General features: G+C 34.1%; 1 protein-coding gene across 8 annotated transcripts in view; it reads right to left on the reverse strand.

Moving 5' to 3' along the window:
* Positions 1 to 24,038, reverse strand: part of WDPCP (WD repeat containing planar cell polarity effector) — a 416,945-nt gene that overhangs the window by 87,074 nt on the left and 305,833 nt on the right. For all 8 annotated transcript variants that reach the window (XR_012472515.1, XM_074207107.1, XM_074207120.1 and 5 more), the window contains one exon: positions 16,949 to 17,051. Coding sequence is in view for 7 of the 8 variants with exons in the window: in XM_074207107.1 (XP_074063208.1) it covers positions 16,949 to 17,051 (103 nt within the window). In the remaining variant the exon portion in view is untranslated. The remainder of the gene's footprint in view (positions 1 to 16,948; positions 17,052 to 24,038) is intronic.

The following is a 24,038-nucleotide window of genomic DNA, read 5'->3' on the forward strand; positions in this document are numbered from 1 at the left end:
CTTTTACAAATGATATCTAATTTGATCCTCACAACAACCCTGTGAGGTAGTTGCTAATATAATCTCCATTTTACAGATAAAGAAATTGAGACAGAAGTGACTTGTTCAAGATCACACAGTTAGTAATTACTTAAGGCTGGATGTGAACTCAAGTTTACCTGACTCTATATCTACCTGACTCTATATCCACTGTCTATATCCACTTTACCATCAACTGCCTCTTAAAATTACCTGTCAGATGGGGCAGCTAGGTGGCACAGTGGATAAAGCACCGGCCCTGGAGTCAGGAGTACCTGGGTTCAAATCGGGTCTCAGACACTTAATAATTACCTAGCTGTGTGGCCTTGGGCAAGCCACTTAACCCCATTTGCCTTGCAAAAAAAAACCTTAAAAAAAATTACTTGTCAGATTTATAAGTAAGGGAAAATTTCATGACTAAACAAGAGATAGAAAAGTTCAGAGGAGATAAAATGAATAAATATAAATAAATAATTATAAAAATAAAAATATAAAATTAAAAATATAACCAAAATAATCAAAATAACCAAAATTTGAAGAGAAGTATGTAAAATGGAAAAAAACTTTGCAACTAGTTATTCTTGTAAAGTTACCATTTCTAAGATAGATAAGGAAGATCCCTCAATACATTTTTATTTATTTATTTGGATTTTTTGCAGGGCAAGGGGTTAAGTGACTTGTCCAAGGTCACACGGCTAGGTAAGTATTAAATGTCTGAGGTCACATTTGAACTCAGGTCTTCCTGACTCCAGGGCCAGTGCTGTTGACCACTGTGTCATCCACACCTTTTAATTTTTTAATTTTTTTAGTTTTTTTTTTCCAAGGCAAATGGGGTTAAGTGGCTTGCCCAAGGTAATTATTAAGTGTCTGAGGCCGGATTTGAACTCAGGTACTCCTGACTCCAGGGCTGGTGCTCTATCCACTGCGCCACTTAGCTTCCCCCATCAATGCATTTTTAAAACAATCACAACATTAAAAATACATTTTTCACCATTCCACAGATGCCAAAAGTTTTTTCTTTCCAAGTTTTTGAATTACAAAGTAGAATACATATTTACTTAGAAGATATTTCTCCTACCAATTAACTAGCTACATGGATAGGATTTGAATACTGCTCAACTATCCTTAAATGTCTGGTGTTTGCTAAGTTTCTAATGGCAGCAAGCTCATCATATTAGAAGAAGGAACTACATTATTAAATATCCAAGTTATAACTGGTATTTATAACCACAATATAAAGCAAATAAATCTAACATTATTTTTTTAAGCCAACCAGGAACCAGGTTTAAAGCTATTATTCTGTGCTCAAATGGATTGCCGCATGTTTTTATTGTCTTTTGCTCGGCTATCTAATTACTATCCAAAGCCCAAGAGTTACTCAAACAATGCACACCACAGATCAACAGATTGTGTTTCCATGTAAAGATCTTTTTTTTTTATCAATGATGTGCAATCCATGTCATTTGGGGTCCTAGACACAAATACTGTATAGACCAGAAAGGAAGTGTCTCACAAAATCTCCTTAGCTTGTGTCTTTGCTCAGGGTTTCCTCTGGGAATGACAAAATTAATTCAGGTCTTCCCCTAAAGGTCTCTTAGTTCTTCTGAAATCAAGGGTTCTTGACATTTGTGGAGTTATGGACCTTTGTGTTAGATTGGTGAAACACATGAACCTTTTTGCAGAATGTTTTTAATTATAGGCAATAAAATATATAGTATTATAAAGGAAACCCATTATATTGAAATGTAGCTATCAAAAATTTTTTTTTTAAAAAAAACAAGTGGAAATGGGAAGAGAACTTTCCTGGTAGTCAAAGGGATTGGGTACAAGTTTTTCTCAACAGGTTAAATAAAGCTTAATTTGATCGTCTTATTAGTCCTAGTGTAGGGCTTTCTCATTAAGTGTCTCCATCTTTTTTTAGTGTCTCCACTCAAAGCCTTTAGGTGCAAGTAAATTCCTACAGATACACAGTCCTCTCTCTGGATCAAAGTGCTTCTTTTTTCTCAGGTGGTAAGAATGCTTTTTCTCCCTAGACTCCTTTTAAAGACCAAATTGTAGGGGCAGGTTGCATATATGAAATTTGTCATTTTTATGGTATCATTCTGGTGATCCTAATTATTATTTCAACAACAAAGCTGTAACTGAGGCAGTACCAAAATAAAGACCATCTTGATAGACCTCAGACAATAATATTCATACAATATTTCAAGAATTCACACTTGGCCAGGTGAAGGAAAAGAGGGCTTACATGACTCCTCTTGGCACATTTATGGGCATGCCAACTATAAATATATTTACCCAAGCATTATAAACTGAAAAACACTTATGTGAACAGATTTTGGATAGGAGTAGTTAATAAGGAGCAATTAACTAATATACTAAGATTCATGCCCAGAAAAGAAGATAAATTAAGTCCACTGACATTTAGTTTTGTAAGCACAATGATGTGGGTACCCCTTCCAGTGGCATAAATTGTCATACCATTCCCTCTTATGCAAATTCTCATTCATATCTTCCCATAAATTCGTCCCAGGGGAAATGCCATATGTGTACTATATCAATTTGTCTTTGTAATCACATTCTTCTTCTGGTTTTCGTCGTGGCATGAAGGTGACCTTCTCAAAGGTCATGCCAGTGGAGCACAAGTTTCTCTAGATTCTATCATGTTAGGAAGACTTTAAGTGGAGACCAAGTCTATTTTACAAGTATCAGCCTAGATAATCATAAAGAGGCATATCTTAGGGTAGATAGTCATTTAGGGATGAAATATTTTTGGCAACTCTAACACTTGAAATAATGAAAAAATTTTTAAATGCCTTTAATTCTGTGCTTTCCTTTTTCATATCTGTAGCAATACTGACAGAGTGGTAGGAAATGGGGCAAAAGATGCTAAAATCATAGTTGTTAGGCTGTTAACAAATTTTAATTTAACTATTAATATTTTAAATATAAATTCTTTGTATAATGACCAACATTTTGAGTGTATTATTGAAGGAACAGAATGATATAAATCTTGACATGCCTGCTATAAATGAAACCAGAAGGAAGTTGCAGTTAAATGGAAAGATGACTCACAAGTATTCCTTGGAAAAGGTCTTAAAATAGATAGGAGTTGGTGAAGTGGGTTTTATATACTAAGAATCCACCTGAAATGTTATTTCTTGGGTCATCTGGACATCGTACATTGAAGTTTTAATAGTAAGTATTTACAAAAAGATCACTATGAAAATAATCACATTTTATGTATTTATATCATTCTCTGAGAATGAAACGGTTAAAAAAAGTCTAAAAAAATAACCCCCCCCCAAATGAAATCAATATGTATTCTTATATTTTGTGACTTCAATGCAAACTTTGGAAAGATGTAAAAAAATTGATCCAGGAATTGTGATTTAGGGAAAAAGAAATGAGAACTCAAAGACTAGTGGATGATACAGAAGATTCAAGCCTCTTTTTTTATGAGTACTTTCTTTAAAAAAAAAATTGGAAGACATTGAACATGGTGATCTCTAAATGGTATCACAAAGACTGAAAGTGACAACATTTAATAGCTAGAAAATGATGGAAGTAGTAATGGAAGCTATCTCTGAATCTGATGTCTATACACAGACTGAAAATCAACTTGTCAGAGCTAAAAATCAGAATTTATAATTTAAGAAGAAAGAATAGTAATAATTAAAAGAGATAGCATACAAACAGGAGGATTTAATCTTGAACTGTTAGACAAGTAACTGAAAATTAAATATGATAAATGGACAATAGAAATGACACTAACATCAAAAAATCATGTGAATTAATTTCTAAAATAAGGATATCTGAAGAACCCAGAAAGCACCTTAGTCAGACTGATTTGTCAAATAAGGCAACAAGTTGGAATATACATGTAAAAATCTTATAAGTATGAAGATGGAAGATTAGGAACAATACTGTCTCATAAATTAGTTTTTTGGATTTTGGCAAGGCAATGGGGTTAAGTGACTTGCCCAAGGTCACACAGCTAAGTAAGTATTAAATGTCTAAAGTCAGATTTGAACTCAGGTTCTCCTGACTCCAGAGTCAGTGTTCTATCAACTGGGCTACCTAGCTGACCCTGCCTCATAAATTAGAAAGAGGCAGTTGAGGATAAAAAATGCAAAGAAATCTCAATAATATATCTAATTAAATAAAATCATACAGTAGATTCAAAAGATGAAGTTAGGAGGACTGTGAGCAGGAAAAATGTAAGATTTTGCAAAGTCTGATATGTTGCCATTTACCATTTTACCAACAATGGTGCTAATTTTTTATTAAAGAGTCTTCAACAAAGTGAGCAAAAGGACAAATAATTCAGATGGAAACAATGTCAGTGTAAAAAAAAGGCTTGTTATTATATTAGAGAAAAAACTGAAGAAAGTGAATGACATGTACATGGTCATAGGATAGTCAAAGGTCTATTCTTGAAAACAATATGAGATGCCAGAATGACTGAATGTATACTAGGGGCTATTATAAAATATGCAGATGAAATAAGAAAAAAGGGCAAAATTATATCTATTTTTTGTAATTTATAAATAACTACAAGGAACACAAGTTTTATAATGATAGAAAAATGTCTTTAGCTATAAGGGTTGAAGATTGCAATAAAAATGCATTCCATCTAATACAGCAAGCATTTAGACAAAAACTTCAAGTTTATTTAATGTAGTGCAAGAAAATGGATAATGAAGAAACTTTCCCAGAAAGCATTATTTGGTTCAATCACAAAATCAAATTCAATTGCATAATGTTAAAAATCACTTGAGAGGCATCTGGTACAGATGAGGAATCAACAGCTAAATTATCCGAGTCTTTTGAAGAAAATAATAGAAGGTGGAAACACTGAGTGAAATTTTTAACATGGATGAAACAGGCTTATTTTGGAAAAGGAAGCCTTACAGCATTTAAATTTCTAAGAGAGGGTTAGCTAGGTGGCCCAGAGGATAGAGCGCTAGCCCTAGAGTCATGAGGACCTGAATTCAAATTTGTCCTCAGGTATTTAATAATTAACCTAGCTGTGTGACCTTGGGCAAGTCACTTAACTCTACTGCCTGGCAAAAGACAAAAAAATAAATAAATTTCTAGGAGGAAAAAAACTGAAACCAGTATCTAAGGATTTGTGTAATACTTTTAGTGGGATATGATAGAGAAAGGGATTTAAAATTAAACCCAGTGCTTGTTCATTGAAGTCCTTGATCTCTAGAGGCTACAATCACTGATCACTTTCTAGTTCTTTGGAGGTTAAATAAAAAACATGGGTGACTAAAGCTATTTTCAAAAACTGGTTTTCAAGTTATTTTGGCCCAGTTGTTGGTATCCTGTTGAAAGCATTACTGATTTCAGATAATGCTCTTAGGGCTAGGTCATCTAACTACACTTGATTCACCTTGTGAGAATGTGAGCATGAAAATTCAACAAGAAGTGGAAATAAATCTATCAGCTTATGTATTATGATTTTAAAAAAGGAAACAATTTAACCTACCCTGATAAAATATTTTAAATGACAATTATAACTTATTATTATAATATCTATATAGTTTAATTTTTTCTTTTTATAAGTATTATTTTATAATAAGTTTAAATCTGAAATATATTTTCTTGTTCTTTGCTGTCATATTAGTAAACATAAAAACCCATGAAAAATTTTTATTACAATATTTCTATTGGGCCGGAATAAATGACCATATTTTACATTTAATCATATCTTTAAATAGTGAGAAATTAACTGTGACCACTTTATGGGATCCACTGTTTGCACAAATTGGTATCTAGTAATAGTACATTACTAAAGAAAAAAGCAGGCTTTCAAAGAGAATACTGGACAACTTTAATATCTCATAATTTACTGGAAAATGTAGAACAAAGAAAACCATATTATATAAATTGTTTGTTGGTTACAAAAATAATTTGATCTTATAGAATGAAATGCTCCTTTAAAGGCTCTTTTACAAAAAGATGTCTTCCATTCATATATCAAGGATCCCTTGAAAGCTGTAACAACAGAAATAACCCCATTCAATCATCCCCTAATGGTAAACATTTAGGAGAAGCACAAATCAAGGAACTATATACTCCTCCTAAGTATTACTACTATGAAAGAAAAATAGCACAGAATTTGGTTTAAAGAGGAATTTCCTGTAAAAATGGTAAGGTTATTCTATTGTGATATGTAAATCAGAGATAGTTGATTCCATTATATCCAAAATACTTAGAACCTACTGAGAGAAATCTGCAATTACCCAATTAAGTTTTGATCTGTCTATTCACAGAAAAAAAACTCAAATAGATGAAAAATGTCCATTGCCTTGATTTTTACATGTATTTGAAATGGACACATTGCGGAGTAAGGCGAATAATATGCATATCTGAGTTAGACAATTCAGTTGACTAGGGCCCATAGCTGAAAAACAGGAGGGGAGGCTGGATTGCTTTAGGGAATTTGCAAGGAAGGCACTTTTATTAATGTCAAGTTTCCATAATAGCAAAGATCTATTTTAAAAATATAAATATTTTACCTATATTTCTATGGAGGATCTGTAAGATCTGGAACACCACTGTCTTCAAAGAACTAAAGATGAGTTATCATATAGAGGGTAATGAAAACAGGCTGCTATGACCAATGAAGAATTCCAAAGAAAAGGAATAAAGGATGTCAGTAAAGAACCAAATAACAGACAGAACTATCCAAAACTGAACTCATTATCTTTCCCCTCTAACCTTTCCCTTCTGATAACCTTTCCCCCATATTTCTGTTAAAAGCTCTATCAATTTCCTAGTCTCCCAAATTTGTAATTTCCCTTCCTCAATCCAAATCTCCAATCAGTTGCCAAATCTTGATGTTTCTAGTCCTACCATCTCTCTCACACTGGAATGGGGCAGGCATTGGGATGTGCTTGGGGGGGGGGATGGTTAGAATACAAATTAATTTCTCTCATCTTTTACTCACTACAGGAAGCTGATCATGGACTTGGAAGAAGGTAGAATTGTCCAAACAATTTGAATGTCTCCAAGTTCATATAACTTAAATAATTGGAAGTTAATTAAATGTTCATATATGATATGACTACTATATAGCACTCAAACTGTAGTGAGCAATGCAAGATGAATTTGCATTGAAGCTAAATTATAAGGTTCAGATAAAATAGATGAGAAATATGAAAAGAAACAAAAAGTACATTTTGTTATTTAGTAACCTTTTGGGGGCTTATTTTTCAAACACTTGCAAAAATGCTCATTGAGTTTCACCAAAAATGGAAAAAGTGAGGACGCTGTCCTTCAGTTCTTGATGATTTGTTATATGGAAGTGTGATTTTGCTTGTTCTTTTTCACCCCTGAGAGTTGCAATAGGAGGAATGGGTAGGAGTTACAAAGAGTAAGACAAGCTCAATGTAAAGAAAAGCATCAAAAACTAGAATGGATTGCCTCAGGAGGCAGTAGTTTTGATCCCTCACCTAGAGTTATTCAAGTAAAGCCTGGGTGAACCTTTGTTGGTGATGTCATAGAGGAGAATATCAGGTACAAATGGAACCAGATAGCTTCTGAGATTCTTTCCAATTTTGAGAATCTATGATTCTACCAGCTTAGTCCTAATGCCAGACTGAGTCTTACAGAGAGGTTCCAAATTAATTACTCTATTTAGGTATTTTTGGAATAGAAAGAAAAAAAAAAGGAGAAGAGGGAGAGAAGGACCTAAATTTAAGATTTTAGACTACTTTGTGCAAGTTTAAAATTAGACATTGATTGCCCTGATTCTCCAAGTCTCTTAATGATTAGGTAGTTTCTGAACCCCTACATTTTAACTCTGATCCTCCTCTTTTACAGGCTGCACTATAGTCAGTACTTCTCATAACTCTCTCCTAGGTGAAAAGGAATCTACTTTCCCAGCTATGAACAATTTTTTGTTTGTTTTTCAAGAAATAATTTCCAAACACATTCGAAAGTTTTCATCTCTAATTAGATCTTAAGCTAGAAGATGAAGGAATTCCTGGGGAGAAAAGAGTTCCTTTTCCCATCTCACAGAACCCCTTGCTGCTTGTGCTGATGTCAGCTGCCTTTTCACCTTAGCAATGGCAACTTTAAAGCATCAGAAAGGATTCAAGAGTGTTTTCAACAAATAGTGTATGTAGATAAAGAACTTTCTAAGATAGTTGCCAAACAGGAAAAAACCACTGTAGTTATTGTATATTCTAGGAACTTGTGTATACATTAGATAAAAGTGTTCTGATGACATAGTTAAATTGTTTAACCCCAAATTCCTATCATGACAGGTATGGTTTCATTATTTGCTTTTATGTGAATTCCCAGAATATTAGACACACCCATTTATACTCAAGAATAAGCACTACACTATTTTTAAATATAAAATTCAGGTGGATTTGGATTATTTTACCATTATACTATCCAGCATTTTTGTTCTCCATTAATGGGCATATTCAAAATTTAGTAATTGTGCTTCTCCCCTCACAGTCTGGGTCTAAAGACACCATCATGCACTGAGTGATCTAAAGAAGATGCTGGGGTGGGGTGTTTAAAAAGAGTATATAGAAATGGTACCCAACTCACAGCAAGCCATGCCACCTCCCTCTTCTGGTAGATCAGTAATAGCCAGTTAGGTTACATCTCAAAGGAAAAACTCTCTAGGCAATAGCAAAAGGACAGACAGAAAGCTCCACTCATAACCCTTTTGAAAGTAAGAGAAAAGTGAGCTGGAGCTCTAGGAATGGAACCATGATAACTCAGAGGGCAGGTAATACCTACTGTCATGCTACCTTCAAGAGAAACCAAAAGAGTTCCTCCATTGCATCCACAGAAGTTTATCTACTATGATAGACATGAGTGGAAAACCTTGGGTGAAAGCCCTGCTCAGTGCAATGGAGAACTAGAATTCCAGGTTTTGTCCTCTACCCACAGCTTTGGGAGTCGGGGCAGGGACCAGAAAGGGCTCAGCAGATGGAAATGCACTTGCTGGATTCCCTCAGGAAGGGAGAAAGGGAACAAACAGTTATTAAGCTCCTATTATGCACCAGATATTGTAGGAATCATTATGAGAGATAGGTGCTATTACTATGCCCATTTTACAGATGAGGAAACTGAGAAAACCAGAGGTTGCCAGGCTGCACAGGTCACACAGCTAGTCAACATCTGAGGCTGGATTTGAATTCAGGTCTTCCTGATCAATGTGCTTTGATTTATTTCCATCTTTTTTTTTTGTTTGTTTTTGCAAGGCAAATGGGGTTAAGTGGCTTGCCCAAGGCCACACAGCTAGGTAATTATTAAGTGTCTGAGACCAGATTTGAACTCAGGTAATCCTGACTCCAGGGCCGGTGCTCTATCCACTGTGCCACCTTAGCCGCCCTATTTCCATCTTTTAACAATATATCTCTGTAAGTCACCTTAGAGGAGAAATAATGGCCTAGGAATGGTTGGGATGAGGATCTGAGCTGTGAGATTCGATTCATACATCCCTAAGCCTAACAGAAGAACAGTGATAAGTGTTAATAAATGGGCAAAGGCAATGAATGGGGTGGTGGAGAGAAGCAGAGGGTGATCAAACATCAGAGCACCCTTTGGTGCTGAATTGTGGGATTGGTGCCCCCTGGTGGCATGTGGGTTCAAGGAAAATAAAAAAAAAAACATTTTTAGTGGGAATCTCCCTCTCCCCTCCCCCCCCCAGGCTTAGAAAAGCCGAAGTATATTACATTTGGGCATTTTTTTCCCTTTAGGGAAACTTTTTTTCGTTTGTTTTTGGTTTGGTGATACCTACTTGTCACCTCATCTGAACGGTACTTATTTGGGGGGACTGGCACTGAAGCAAATGATCAGTGGCCCACTGGAGTTCTACCCTATTCAGTCTCCATTTCATTGCAGGAAGTGAGAGAGCACAGATCTTCAGGCCATCTAACCTCTCTGTATCTTTTTAGTCTTATTTTTATTCTTTGTCCTATCTTCATCCACTCCCCTGAGGTCCCATAGACTTAGGGACCTTTCCAGGAGTGGGAACTGGGCTACATCAAATACATCAAGTACAAGAGCAATAAGCTCTTTAAGGATGAGTCCTTGGGATATTCTCAGTTTTGTGAGTCAAAAGACACCATTCTTTTTGGCTTTAGATATTTAATTCTCCTTTCCTTGTTTATTAGACACTTCCATCAAAGCAAAAATAGAAGTAAAGCTCAAGATTATTCTTGCAAAGGGGAGGATTATCTGAAGATAGTCATATGACAGGACTGGTTGACACAGACACAATACTTAGAGGAACACAAGAATGTCAACAATATCTGAAAAGGAGTGGAGCCAAGGGGTGGGTAACAGACCAATGCTCTGACTGCCCAAGAGTCACAGAGAATTTTGCTAAATACCCCAGACTAAATAAGGGTATGCTTTGCTTTTGGAGGCTTAGTATCTTCTCCACACACAAAACTTTCAATAGTGCAACCAATTGTCCTAATTAGCTTTGTAAACTTGGCAATACCTCAACACACCTTACATACTCTGAGCTTTCTCATCTTCAGATCCAGACTAGATTCATATCAGAACTCCTGGGGTCTGGCCCAATTTCACCTACAGATTCTGAAAGCTCTGGTTGTTTAGAGACTATGAATAATTAGAAAGGGTCTAAGAATCTTTGCCTTTGGATGCAACCAACATGTTAATGAAAAGAAAAAAAGGAGAAAAATAGTTTGTGCTTTCTGGTTATCTGCCAGAAGCTTTATGAAGAATAGAAATATTACAAATTACTCATTTCACAAATCATTTGTGGTGACTATGAATAACTGAACTCTTCTTAGGCCTATCTGTGGGTATTTGTCACTCTAGCTATGTGACTAACCTACTTAATTCTGAGATCATACATGGTGATATGTTCTTTTAAGTAGACCTTTCATGTTGATAATATGCTACACCTTAATTAAACTCATTGTGCATCTCTCCATTGTCTTTTGGATTTTCCTCCTTTGAGATTATCCTGTTCAATGATTCAACATCATATGGAATTACTGGGAAAAAAAGTTAAAAACTTGGGTATTTGTAGCATTTAGGAAATTGGAATCCCTGAAAGAGTTGTACAAGTTTCCCAAATATTCTCTTCTAATTTAATTTATTTTTGTTTAGTTTTTCATCTATAGCACCTCAGAGGTATTTATGCATCTCTATCTTTATACATATATACACATGCATACATACATACATATGTGTGTATATGAACATACTTCTTTATATTTGATCATTGATGACACTGATATAAGAAATTCCTGGAAAAGAAACAATTTCCATCAATACAAATTAGTAATTCATTTGCAACTATGAAATAGTACTAAAACATTAAGTGACTTGATCACAGTTTATATGTGTTAGAGGCAGGATTCCAAACTAAGTCTTCTTGATTCTAAGGCTAGCAGCCTTCTATACCATTTCAGCAGGCTGCCTATCCCAATAAACTAAAAAAAGCAAACATGCATATCAAATTATAACAAAGTATTTTTCATCTACTTAGTTTTTCCAAGGTTAACCTCAGTTAATTAGCACTGTAATTAACTGTGATTCCCCCAAACTATATTATCAATAGAATTCTATGGCTGAAAATTTAGGTGTGCATATGTCTCACTTGTGACTTACGTGATGTTAAAGTCACCAAATCACTGGATAAATTATTCTCTGTAGTCATAACTGTGATAGAATCTTATATGATTTCAATGTATTTGAAAAAGACAACTTATTTAAAGAAAGCCTTTAAAAATTAAAGAGAGCCAGCTGAATTTAGTTCTCTCAGTTCAAATAGTACAGTTTTTTAAACTACAAACAAGACATAGAGATTATACATTCTGTTCTCACTGTATTAGTATAAAAATGTAATTTATAATTGTGAAAAACAAATTACAAAAGCCTGTCTTTTTCTTTTTTCAAATTTTCTTTAAATATACATAGACAATAAAGATTGTATATGGAAATACAAAAGTCATGAATCAATAGTTGTTATCTTAGTTGCCTTTTTTGTTGCTAAAAGTAGTATCTATGATCTTTTTCCATTCTTTCAGAATCTTTTCCTCTTGGAAGTATATTGTAATGGATCCTTAGTGTTTTAAAAAACTGTCACCTTTGGTATAGATTCTTCTGTATGAATTTGATCAGATTCAGTTGCTCTTCTCAACTTCATATTTTCAAGTTTTACTGCTATCACAGGGAGAATTTTACTGCTACATCAACAGGGCGAGATCACTGAACTTCTGGAGTCAGGAGAGGTCTGGGTTGGGATCCAACCCCAAATATAGACTATCTGTGAGATCATGGGTAATTCAATAATTTCTTGCAGATTCAGTTTTCTCATCTATAATTTAGGGTTAATAAGACATGCAGTTACTTGCCTCCGGGTTATTATGAAAGTCAAAGTGGTTGGTAAACATTAAAGCACCATATGAAATGCCAATCACCATTTTCATCATCATTGTTGATACGTGAATTAATTGATGCTAAATGTGCTGGTTCTGTTATCATGGCTAATGAAAATGAATTAATATAAAATTCCAGCTGATCTGTTCTATTTCATATGTGTTTGTAGTTTTCTTTCAAGTTTCATGAGTAAATGCTCTCTAGGTGACCTGGCTTAAATGGACTTCGTCCCGGGCTTAGTTTCACTTCAACTGCTTTTTAGTTTTGTTAGACAATACTGGTCATGATCTTTCAGACACTTCAGTGGTTTTGTAAATGAGCATATTTCATTTGGTTACAATGTCTCTCCTCTGGGCAAAGACATATATTGTCGGCTGCAGAGGAACTTTGAATACCTTCATTCTATGAAATGTGGCAATTCTTTTGCATAGGTTAAACCTTTCTAAGAAATGGTGACTCAGAGATGTTTTAGTTTTGTCCATTTTCCATCTTTTTCATTGATAGTTTCTTTAATATGTTGCTGTTGTAATAAAATGCACATAGCATATTTTCCTTTTAATGCTTTCTGGAATAGCTAAGAGAAGGTCAATTAATGGTGACTTTTGCTCTCACCAACTGATTTCACTGCGGACAGAGAGCTGGTTCTAAAATGACTACTATGTCAGTAACAAGTCACTTTCTGTCCACTAAGATATAGTCTACTACATTTTAAAGGAAAAAAAAATTCAGAATACTGATCAATGCAAAGAATACTCAAGATTTAAACAAAACTAGTGATTAAGTATCCCCTATTTTGTAAGAGGGGTGATGGATCAGTGATGCAAAATGAAACATATTTTGCTACATATGGCCAATCTGTTTTTTTACTTTACTATATTTATTTCAGTGAAAGGATTGAATATATTTGCATACATATATATATGTATATATATATGTATATATATATACACGTATATATGGAAGGTTATTGGGAATTGGTGATAGTAATGCTCAAAAAGAACGTCAATGAAACAGTTAAAATGTGCAAAAAAGAGAGCCAGAGGGCAGCTAGGTGGCATAGTAGATAGAGCACTGGTCCTGGAGTCAGGAGGACCTGAGTTCAAATGTGACCTCAGACACTTAACAATTAACTAGCTGTGTGACCTTTGGCAAGTCACAACCCTACTGCCTTGAAAAAAGCCAATAAAATAAAATAAAATAACCCCCCAAAAATGTTCAAAAAAGAGTAGAAGGAAGTTCTAAAAGGGAAACATAAACAATGTAATGCTGGAACTACTATATTAAATTCCATATGTACTTCCAAAAATATTTATAGCAACTATTCTTGTGGCAAAAAATTGGAAATTGAGGGGAGGTCTGCCTATCAGTTGGGGAAAGAATGAACAAGCTATGGTATGATTATAATGCAACACTACTGTGTTATAAGAAATGACAAAGGGGATGGTATCAAAAAAAAACCTGGTTAAGAATTATATGAAATGATGTACAGATAAGTTAGCAGAACCAAGAGAACAGTGTACACAATAACAACAATATTTTAACAATGATCAATTGTGAAGGACTTAGATGATGTGATCAATATAATGATTCATGATAGTTCTAAACCATTCTTGATGCAGACTGCAATATTTTATTTATATTTTTGCTTTTTTTCAAAATAGCCAATATAGAAATATTTTGTATACCTCCACATATATAATGGGTATCATATTGCTTGTCAATGGTGGGTGAATGACTGAGTGGAGGGAGAGAATTTGGAATTCAAAAAAAATTAATGTTAAAAACCATAATACTTTAACAAAAGATTCATAAAGTGTAAAAACAAGATTAATGGTTTCATACATATTTTTAAGTCATTTGCAAAAGGAAATGTTTAATATCAAAAAGCAAAATAATTAATGATGAGTCAATTTAATTTTTGGGGAGTGATGTTAAGAAGTGTTTATCACATTCACTTTCTTCTTGAAAAATATTCTTGATGCATAAACAGGTTTAAGGCTTCTGAGGATTTATTAAGAATACGGTCTCTTGGGACAGTTAGGTAGTGCATTGAATAGAACACCAACCCTAGAGTCAGGAGTGTGACCTTGGGCAAGTCACTTAGTCCCATCACCTTGCAAAAATAAAAAAAAAAACAATATAGTCACTTTTACTGATTGATCTTGAACTTTATTTTTTTTTTTAGGTTTTTGTAAGGCAAACGGGGTTAAGTGGTTTGCCCAAGGCCACACAGCTAGGCAATTCTTAAGTGTCTGAGACCGGATTTGAACCCAGGTACTCCTGACTCCAGGGCCGGTGCTTTATCCATTACGCCACCTAGCGGCCCCAAACGTTATTTTTCAATACAGATTTGCCAAAATAAACACTGGTTTAGTTTGAATGGTCTAATAAGGCTCTTCACAGAGTTCCTCTACCTTATCTTCTATGAAAAATATTGATGCATGTACTGTAATCACTTCAAGTTGGTGTGTTTGAGTGATTTCATAATAAACACTGCAAAGGGATGGGTTTTTTCCCCCTTTGGGTGTCTGATAGAAAAAACTCCTTTACTTGTATCTTGGAAAGTTTTTGTTTTCTGGCTTTATTTTGTAATGAGAATGCTAATTTGAATATGTTTCATTCAGTTTCTCATTAGAGTGACAAGTGGTTCATTGGAGAAGCTAAGTTCCTTGAGGGCAGGGACATTTATTTTTATCTTTATATCTCCATTTCCTATCATAATATGCCTTTCATAGAATAGTTGCTTAATAAAAGTTAGACCAAGATTAGCAATCAAGTAAATTATTATTTTTGAGTGGTTTAAAAGACCATTTCATTCTTTCAATTCTTTCCTGTCAACCCACTCTATAATTATGGAAGTAGTTGTGGCTACAAGATTAAGGGTCATTTAATTAGGTTTTTTAATGAATTACCATGGACAAAAAGTCATCATCTAATAAACCTCTCATTACTTAGTATTACTTAGATTGGTGCTCATATAGAATTGTATAGAATTATACAATTAGCACTTGTATCACAGGTTGGACACCTTTTAGATTTGTACTCCTAAAATTATACCTACAAAGAGAAACAAACTATACCTCTTCAGTGATTTTCCTCTTAATCGTCATTTTGTAGATACATACAAAGCAATGGCATTTGCTAAGACATCAAGCAGTAGATACAACCCCCCCTCTCAACCTATTTTCCACAGATAAATACCCAGAGAAGAGTTAGTACAAACTACAACAGCGAAGTGCAAATGTGGAAAATATAAGAGTCCAAGGTACCTTCTCGGTCTCACGATCTCTTCATGCTGCTCCCCTTCTGAGTTTATCAGCTTTTCTGGGAGGATGGCTAAAGCGAACTTAGGGCTCCCATGATTCTCTTGTTTCCATAACTCAACTTGTGATATCCCTCTTGAGTTGACTCTCTTCTTTCTTGTCTGAGGTCCTGTTCCTTAAAGCTGTTCTACTTGACTTCCTCTCTTTATCATTGGGGGTCTGGAGAATATTTAACTGTGTTCCCTGCTAGATGTTAAATCAGTCTTCTACTGAATGAGTAGTTTTGCTTCTATGATTTATTGGACCTGAATCCTTGCTGCTTTCTGATATAGATTAAAGAGTTACCTTTCACAAAACTGCTTCAAATTTGACTGACTCCCAAGTTTAGCAAGACAGCTTTTTAAAAGCATGGCCAATCTTTGGTTAGCCAATGGCAAGTTGTGTGCTTCTCTTTCAGGAAGAACATCACACTTAATAAAAGAGGGGTAAGATTTTAATAATTTGTCATAGATTAATATCATAATTTGCCTCCTTTATTTTCTGTTCTTAGAATATATCCATCTTTATATTTAGCTTAACATCTCTGATTATACCTTGAGATGAGGATAGTTAATTGATCTGGGACTAATTTTTTCCTCTTTGTTGAGAAATCAGTCACCTTCACATCTATGCAAAGATAAGACTTTCATGGAATATGACTAATGTACAAGTTTCAAAATGACAGGCAAATCGGACAAAGCAACAGCAGTATAACAAACAGGATAACTATAGAAATAGTTTTCAATTTAATTTGTATGGTTTTAAAGAAAGTTCTTTGACAAGGGAATTATAGACCTAATCTAGGAAGAAGCCTGAAGTTGTTCAAATGTGAACATTGTCATGTACAAAAAGAATCTCACTTCTATCAACTGAAATAAATATTCAATCAAGCTTGAAATGTATCTACCTAAGCTCCCAAATATAATGATCTTACTATAATAATATAAATGATGTTAATATGCAATCTCTACCAAATTCAATTAATAAAACCATTATTTGTTTTCTCTACTGTTACTACAACAATCATTGTTTATTAGCCCATTTCAGTCTTTGTATTGAGGTTGTACTGGTGATAGAAGCTTAATTCTTACCTAAATAAAGATGCTTTCTCCCCCCCCCCCGAAACGAATTCAAATTAGCCAAGTGTCCTAGATACCAGGCATAATAACAATACAAAGTAAGTATTGATTAAAACAAAAAAAGGTTTTTTAAACAGTATTAATTCTTACCAACTCCAGTAGTTATTGATTCTGCATCAATGTCATTAGCTCGTTTCTTTGCCACTTCAGCTAGCGCCAATTCACCTTTATCTATTGCAAAGTAATGGATATCCTTTGGGAATAAAGCAAAATAAAAGATTAATTTAAAATGAATCTTGAGCAGATAACAAAAGAGATTTGAAAAGGGGGAAAACTTGTTTAGGCTATAAGAACAGAAAGAATTGATGACTATATTGTTATATTTTCATTTTCTCAGTTTTCTTTTTTGGTGCCATGATTTGGCTTTCAACTATAACTATCAGAGATATTAATTAAAGAAAAAAGGCTGTTATTTAGTCATTTATTTCAGACCTTTGGGGGTGAACTTTTAATCAAATATTTTCAAATATATACCTTTATTAAGAAACCATATATTCAAATGTACTAGTATCTTTGGGGAATTCTTATCATTTGAAAATGAATTTTAACGGAATGGTACCCCATATTGAATGACAAAGTCAAAAAGTCAAAAGAAATCTTTGTGGCTATTTAGTTCAGCCTCACAAACAATTTACATCATCACTGGCATTTGATCAGCCAGCCTCTAACTTTACTACTTCTGATGTCAACTGTATTCTGCTGACTTCAGTACCCATCAAAATAGATACTCATTTCTGTCATCTATCAAGAGGAGAACTTAAAAGGATCTGAAAATGACCTGGGGTCAGAATAAAATATATTATGTAAATACATAAATTAGAATGTAAAGCTGGCTAATGTAAAGCTGGTCTCCATCAACAGATTTCCCTTACCACAGATACTCCTTGGATTTATCCTCAAAGTTTAGCATGTTCCTATACCCTGTTGCTTTCTTTCCATCCAAGTGATTTTGAAACTCTAGCTGCTGAAGTTCAAATCCCATTCCCCACCCAACTTGTCCACTCCCTTACTTCAATACCTCCTCGACTGAACCTTCTCCAAACCATGTCCCACTCCAGATATACCCACTCCTTTTTGTGCTTTCTGGAATGTCTATCTCATAATTAACACATTGCCTTTCATAATAAACCCTTCCCTTTCTCACTCTTTCCATCTTCTGGCACTCCCTGAAACCTAACTCTCTCATGATGCATCTGTGGTCACCCTTTCCAGTGCTGGTTGCACTTCCATTCATATTTCTTAATTCACTGGTTATGGTAGGAGAGATGCATTACGTTTTGCTCCCCATTTTCACTTCCAAACTTTAGCTCCATAATTACCACTCTACCAACTCTCTTCTTTTGAAGTTCAGGCTATTTGTATTTGTCCTGGTGTTTGTCATCTATCAACCCCCTCTACCCCCTGACATTTTCCTTTCTTTCTCAATGTATTTCATATCTAGTTGACAATCTTTCAATCTCAACTCTTGCCCTCCATATGAGGGGACTTCAGCATTCATACTGATGCTCCCTCAAATATCTCAACTTCTCAGTGTCTCTTCTATTCAATTTCCTTGATCTAGTCCTTCACTCCACCTCAGCTACATTCAGAGATGGTCATAATCTTGATCCTGTCATCATGAACCAGTGCTCCACTTCTGTGTGCATGAGCTCAATAATGCCATTTTCTGATCATAAAATCACTTCATCTTTTTCTATGCTAAATGATTCCAACACAATTCCTTCAATACCTCCACCCTTACGACTACTACTTGCTGTCACAGTTTGCCTAGGGTGAGAAGTTAACTGATGAGAAACACAACATATAGGATGGAGAGACACTCCAGAGGTGTGAGTCCAAGGCTAGGTAGAAGACAGGTCCAGTTACAGCAGTCTCTTTGCAGTTGTATTTTAGGGAGTTAATGTTTTGAGGGTCATAGATTTTATCCAACCCTGGTGAACTGAGAGCTGAGAATAACAGGCAGCAATGGTCATGGAAGGGGCGTAAATCAACACTAGATCTATAGGAGGGCAAAGATTGATAGCAAGAAAGTCATTCAAGGCAAGGATACAACAAAAATCAGCAGTTACTGATGAAAATGGATAAAAGCATTCAGAAGAGGAGAAATTGAAAGTCAATTGAAGAAAGTCAACTTGAAAAATAAGTACTTTAGAGCAAAAGAAAGTGAGAAAGGACAAAGTAATACTAGAAAATATTCAAGACCCCTTGAAATGACAATGGCACAACTCCAAGAACCTCCAGAATGGTCCAGAACAGAATCAAAGAATTAAATTAAAAAACTGATTAAATAAGAGCAGAAATTTGTGCTTTTAAGGAAATCAATGTATAATATAAGGGTGAGATCAACATCTCCCCTACCTCACTGAACTCTGATGCATTTTTAGGAGACAATAATGTTAAATCAAATTAGAGGTATGAAGGGCAGCTAAGTGTCGAAGTGGATAGAGCACTGGTCCTTGAATCAGGATGACCTGAGTTCAAATATGACCTTAGACACACAATAATTACCTAGCTGTGTGACCTTGGGCAAGCCACTTAACCCCACTGCCTTGTAAAAAACTTTTTTAAAAAAGGCAATAAACTCTCCTTGGGATTCAATTGGTTAAGAAGACTTGAGTCATTGCCATAACTTTCTAGTAATTAAAGGTTTAAAAGCCCCAAACATAAGTAGCTGGGGCTCCCCAAGCCTGATGAGTTTTCTACTATTCTGTTAATCAACCTTCTGATAGCACTATCATGGCTCTAAACACCAATCTTCTGGGTAGTACAGGTAATAACTTGATTTTTTAAAAATTTGATAGAATGTACCCATAAATTCAATTTGACCAGGGATTTCCACCCCCCCCATGTAGTTCTTTTATAGGTATCTCTTTTTCTATTCTCTATTTCACATTGTTTATTCAGGTACTTTATATTTTTGTAGGTTTTTTATTTTAAAAATCCACATTTTTATCTATTTTTCAAAAATTCAGTTTTGTTAATATAATTGTATATAGTAGGATTTGAAAGTTATTTTTATTTCTTCTGTACTTTTGTGATTTCACTTTGCTCAGTATTTTAATTTTGCTAATTTTATTTTATTCCTTTCTCTTTTTGACCAGACTTTTTTTATAGAACTTAATTAATCCAAAAATTTTAATTTACTTAAATTGTCAATATATCTATCTGTCATTTATTTTCCTTATTATCACTTGCTCAAGTTAAATAAATTGTTCAAAATCTTTAATTCTTGCCTGGGCTCTCTATAAATATATGTAACAAAATCTTAACTAGGTCCTTACCAAAGCAAGGCAATCCTTTTACACTAATGTATTCTCTAGCTCATTCATTATAGCACCTTTCCCTCCCCTCTTTTTCACATGAAAATTTTGCTTAATATTTCACTGAAAAAAAAATTGAGGTCATTCATTGAGAGCTCCCTCTCATCCTCTCCTACTTATTTTAAATCACTTAGATGTCCTCCTTCATTTTCTCATTCTTCAGAACACTGTCTCACATGAAGAGATGGTCCATCTTGCCAAACCTGTCTATATCTATCATGATCCCATTTCATCCTAGATCTTAGAACACTGCCTTGCCCATGTTATATGTTTAATAAATGTTGAATAATTATTGTTCTCTAGCAAAACCCTCTCCTTTCATCCCCACTCTTTCACTAATCTTCAATCTGTATCTACAGGCTGTTTCCAAATTATCTACAAAAATATCTTCTCTTTTCTTTAAAACCTTCACTAGATCCATCTATCCCTACTAGCAATTGTATTCTCTCTCTCTCTCTCTCTCTTTTTTCCTTTTCATGAGGAAATCCTTTGAGAAAGCTGTTCTACAAGTGGAACTTCCATTTCCTTTCTCTCTTCTTTTTAACTGTATGTTATGGCTTATTATCTCATATTTAACTGAAACTGATACTTCCAAAGTTACCAATGATATTTTAATCACCAACTCTAATGATCTTTTCTCAATTTTATTCCTTTTTTGAACTATCTGAAGTCCTTACCACTATAAATCACCCTTTTCTCCTTGGGAGCTCTTTTCTCACTTGATTTTCATGACATTGTTCTTTCCTGCCTGAATAAGCACTTCTCGGGCCTCTTTGTTGGATATTCAACCAGGTCACATCTGCTAACTGTGGGTGTCTCCAAAGCCTCTGTCCTGGCCTCTTTTCTCTTCTCCCTCAATTATTATGTCATTTGATGATATCATCAGTTCCTAAGAATTCAATGATCATCTCTATGAAGATAATATTCAGATATATTTATCCAGTTTGAATCTCTTCTGAAGGCTAGTCTAACATTTCCAGGTGCTTCTTAGAAATCTTGAATTGGATATTCTGTAGACAGCTTAAATTCAACATGTCTAAAACTGAACTCATTATTCTTCCTCTAGACCTTCCCCTCTTCCAAATGTCATTATTGTTGAGGATACCACCATCTTCCCAGTTACTTAGGCCTTCTAACAAGCTGTTATCCTTGATTCCTTATTTTTTCTTATCTCCCCTACCCACATTTCCAATCCTGTCAATTCTAACCTCTCAACATCTTTCTCATATGCCTTCTTCTGTCTGATGACTTTGTACCTCTCTATGGCAACTTTCATTATCTAAGATTTAGACATATGACAATAACCTTTGGATCTTCTGCATCAATTTACTCAATTTTAATCCAAGCTCTACTCATCCACTAAATTGTTCTTCCTACAGCAGAGGTTTGATTATGTCCATCTTTCTACTCAATAAAATCCAGGGGTAACCTATATAAATATAGGTTCAAATACAAAAACCTGTTGAGTTTCTAAAATATTTTATAATCTAGTTCTTTCCTACTGTATCAATTTTCTCATACTGGCTGCTGTTAGTTTACATGGAATTTATCTTATTATTTGTGGCTGTATTTTCTTGATACTACAAAGAAATGCTGATGATTTATGTGGATATATTTTATATCCTGCAACTCTGCTAAAATTCTTAATTGTGTCAACTTGTTTTTTAGTTGATTATCTATAGTTCTCTAAGTATAGCATCATAGCATCTGCAGAGTGGTAGTTTTATTTCCTTACTATTTTTATTCCTTCAAGTTCTTTTACTTAAGTTATTGCTTACAGCAAAGCGTTTTAGTATATTATTGAGTAATAGTGATGATAATGGATTCCCTTACTTTACTCTTGGTCTTATTGGGAAGTCTTCAAGATTATCCTTGTTATTCTTGGTTTTAGATAGTTATTGCTGTCAAACGTATTTTCTGCATCTATTGATATATGATTTTGTTGTTTTTATTGTTGATATAATATCATATGATATTTCCTAATACTGAACTAGCCCTGCCTTCTTAGTATAAATTCCACCTGGTTATGGTGAATGATCTTTGTGATATATTGCTTGAAACTTCTTGCTAGTATTTGATTTAGAAATTTTACATCAATATTTATTAAGGAAATTGGTCTGTAGTTTTCTTTTCTTTTTTTTAATCAATCTCAGTTCTTAAGGCTATATATTATATTATTTCTGGTTCAATGCTTTCCTGACCACTTTCCTCTCCTGAAATGGGATTCTGACTGCTCTTTTTTAGAGAAGGTGGTTTTCTAATGGACAGAAACACAGAAGAAAACTAAGGCACCTAACTCTTTCAGAAGGCATATGTACCTCTTCTCCCATGGGAATGGGAATGACTCCACTCATCTCTTTCCATTTTCCAGTTTTTCCTCTCCCCCCAACCAATTTTATCTTATTCTCCTTCAGGATCTTCCCATTCCTTGTTAATTGACTAATGGAAGTCTTAATGTTTTACATAGGATTTGGGAGGGGGTGCATCACATACTTTTTTTTATCTCCATTGGTATACCATATATGCAATTTCTCACTTATTCTTTCCCACAAAAGATACTGATTTGCTTTAAGAGGTCAGATACTTACTTAGAGGGGTTCATGGAATATTTGCTCAATTCTTCTATTTCTCCTTATCCTAATTCTTTAAGTAACCTTTAAATCTTTAGAGTCTTAGGTCATTTTTGTCTCTTGATAGTTCTCTCTCTCTCTCTCTCTCTCTCTCTCTCTCTCTCTCTCTCTCTCTCTCTTTCTCTCTCTCTCCTCCCGCCTTCCAAAATGATTTCATTTTCTTAGCTTTCTCTTGATAATTGTACAATTTACCTTTCTTGTATTTCTCTTGGGAAGAAATTTTTATACCCCCCTCATCCCTTAAAGAAAAGCTTTAATTTTCTTGCATATCATTTTTTGATTGATCACTATTTTCAGGTTTGAAAGATAATGTAATTTTGATTATAGCTTGAGTGCTTCTAGTTTTTGGTATATACTATTGTATCATCTCTTATAATTTCTCATGAATATAGAATATTATTCAAATAGGTTTTCTTTCATATTTAAAGGGCCTTCTTCTGACTGTTTGCAAAATTGTTTAATCTTATTGAAATTGTTATATTTGATCACTACATGCCTTATACTCTAAACTTTTTTTCTTGGAAATGCTTTATAGATTTGGTTCATTAATGATTTATTGTCTCTATGCAGAAGTTCTAAAGTTTTCTTGTATTTTTCATATTACAGTAGTCAGACTATTTGATTTATTATATGCTTCTGAGATGCCATGATCTTTAAAAGATATCTGTGAATCTTGTCTTTGAGGTTTAGTTTTGAATATGTATGTTTTTAATGTCATTTTTTGCTTTTATTTTGTCAAATTTTTCATTAATTCTGTATGCCTATGTTCTAAATTTTTGCTTTTTCCTTTTATTTTGCCAAAATTTTCATTACTTCTGTATTTCTATGTTCTAAATATTTTATTCTCTTCCTCAGAGTTTTGACTATTTTTGAAAGCTTCTCATAACTACTTTTATTTTAAAAATTCTATATGAAGAACTTTATTTTCTGATCTAAATTTATTCCCAATTAGTTTAATTAAGAATTTTATTTCTCTTTTGAATTACTATGGAATTTCTTCATGTCGTTTCATGATTTTTGGAAAATCAAGAGGATTTTCATTATCATTAGATAACATTATTCTATTTTCCTCCATATTACAATATTTGTTCCAAGTTTATTGGTTTCTCTTTGCATTTTTGCTCAATTTTCCATATATTTCTATAATATTCCTTATGGGTTTATCTGCTTGTCAGCAAGGTTTTTATTAAGAGTTCTCTCTTGATTTTTAGATCTTTCAGTTTTTATCTT

This window comes from Macrotis lagotis, chromosome 1 (genome assembly GCF_037893015.1).
Source record: "Macrotis lagotis isolate mMagLag1 chromosome 1, bilby.v1.9.chrom.fasta, whole genome shotgun sequence".
Lineage (NCBI taxonomy): Eukaryota > Metazoa > Chordata > Mammalia > Peramelemorphia > Peramelidae > Macrotis > Macrotis lagotis.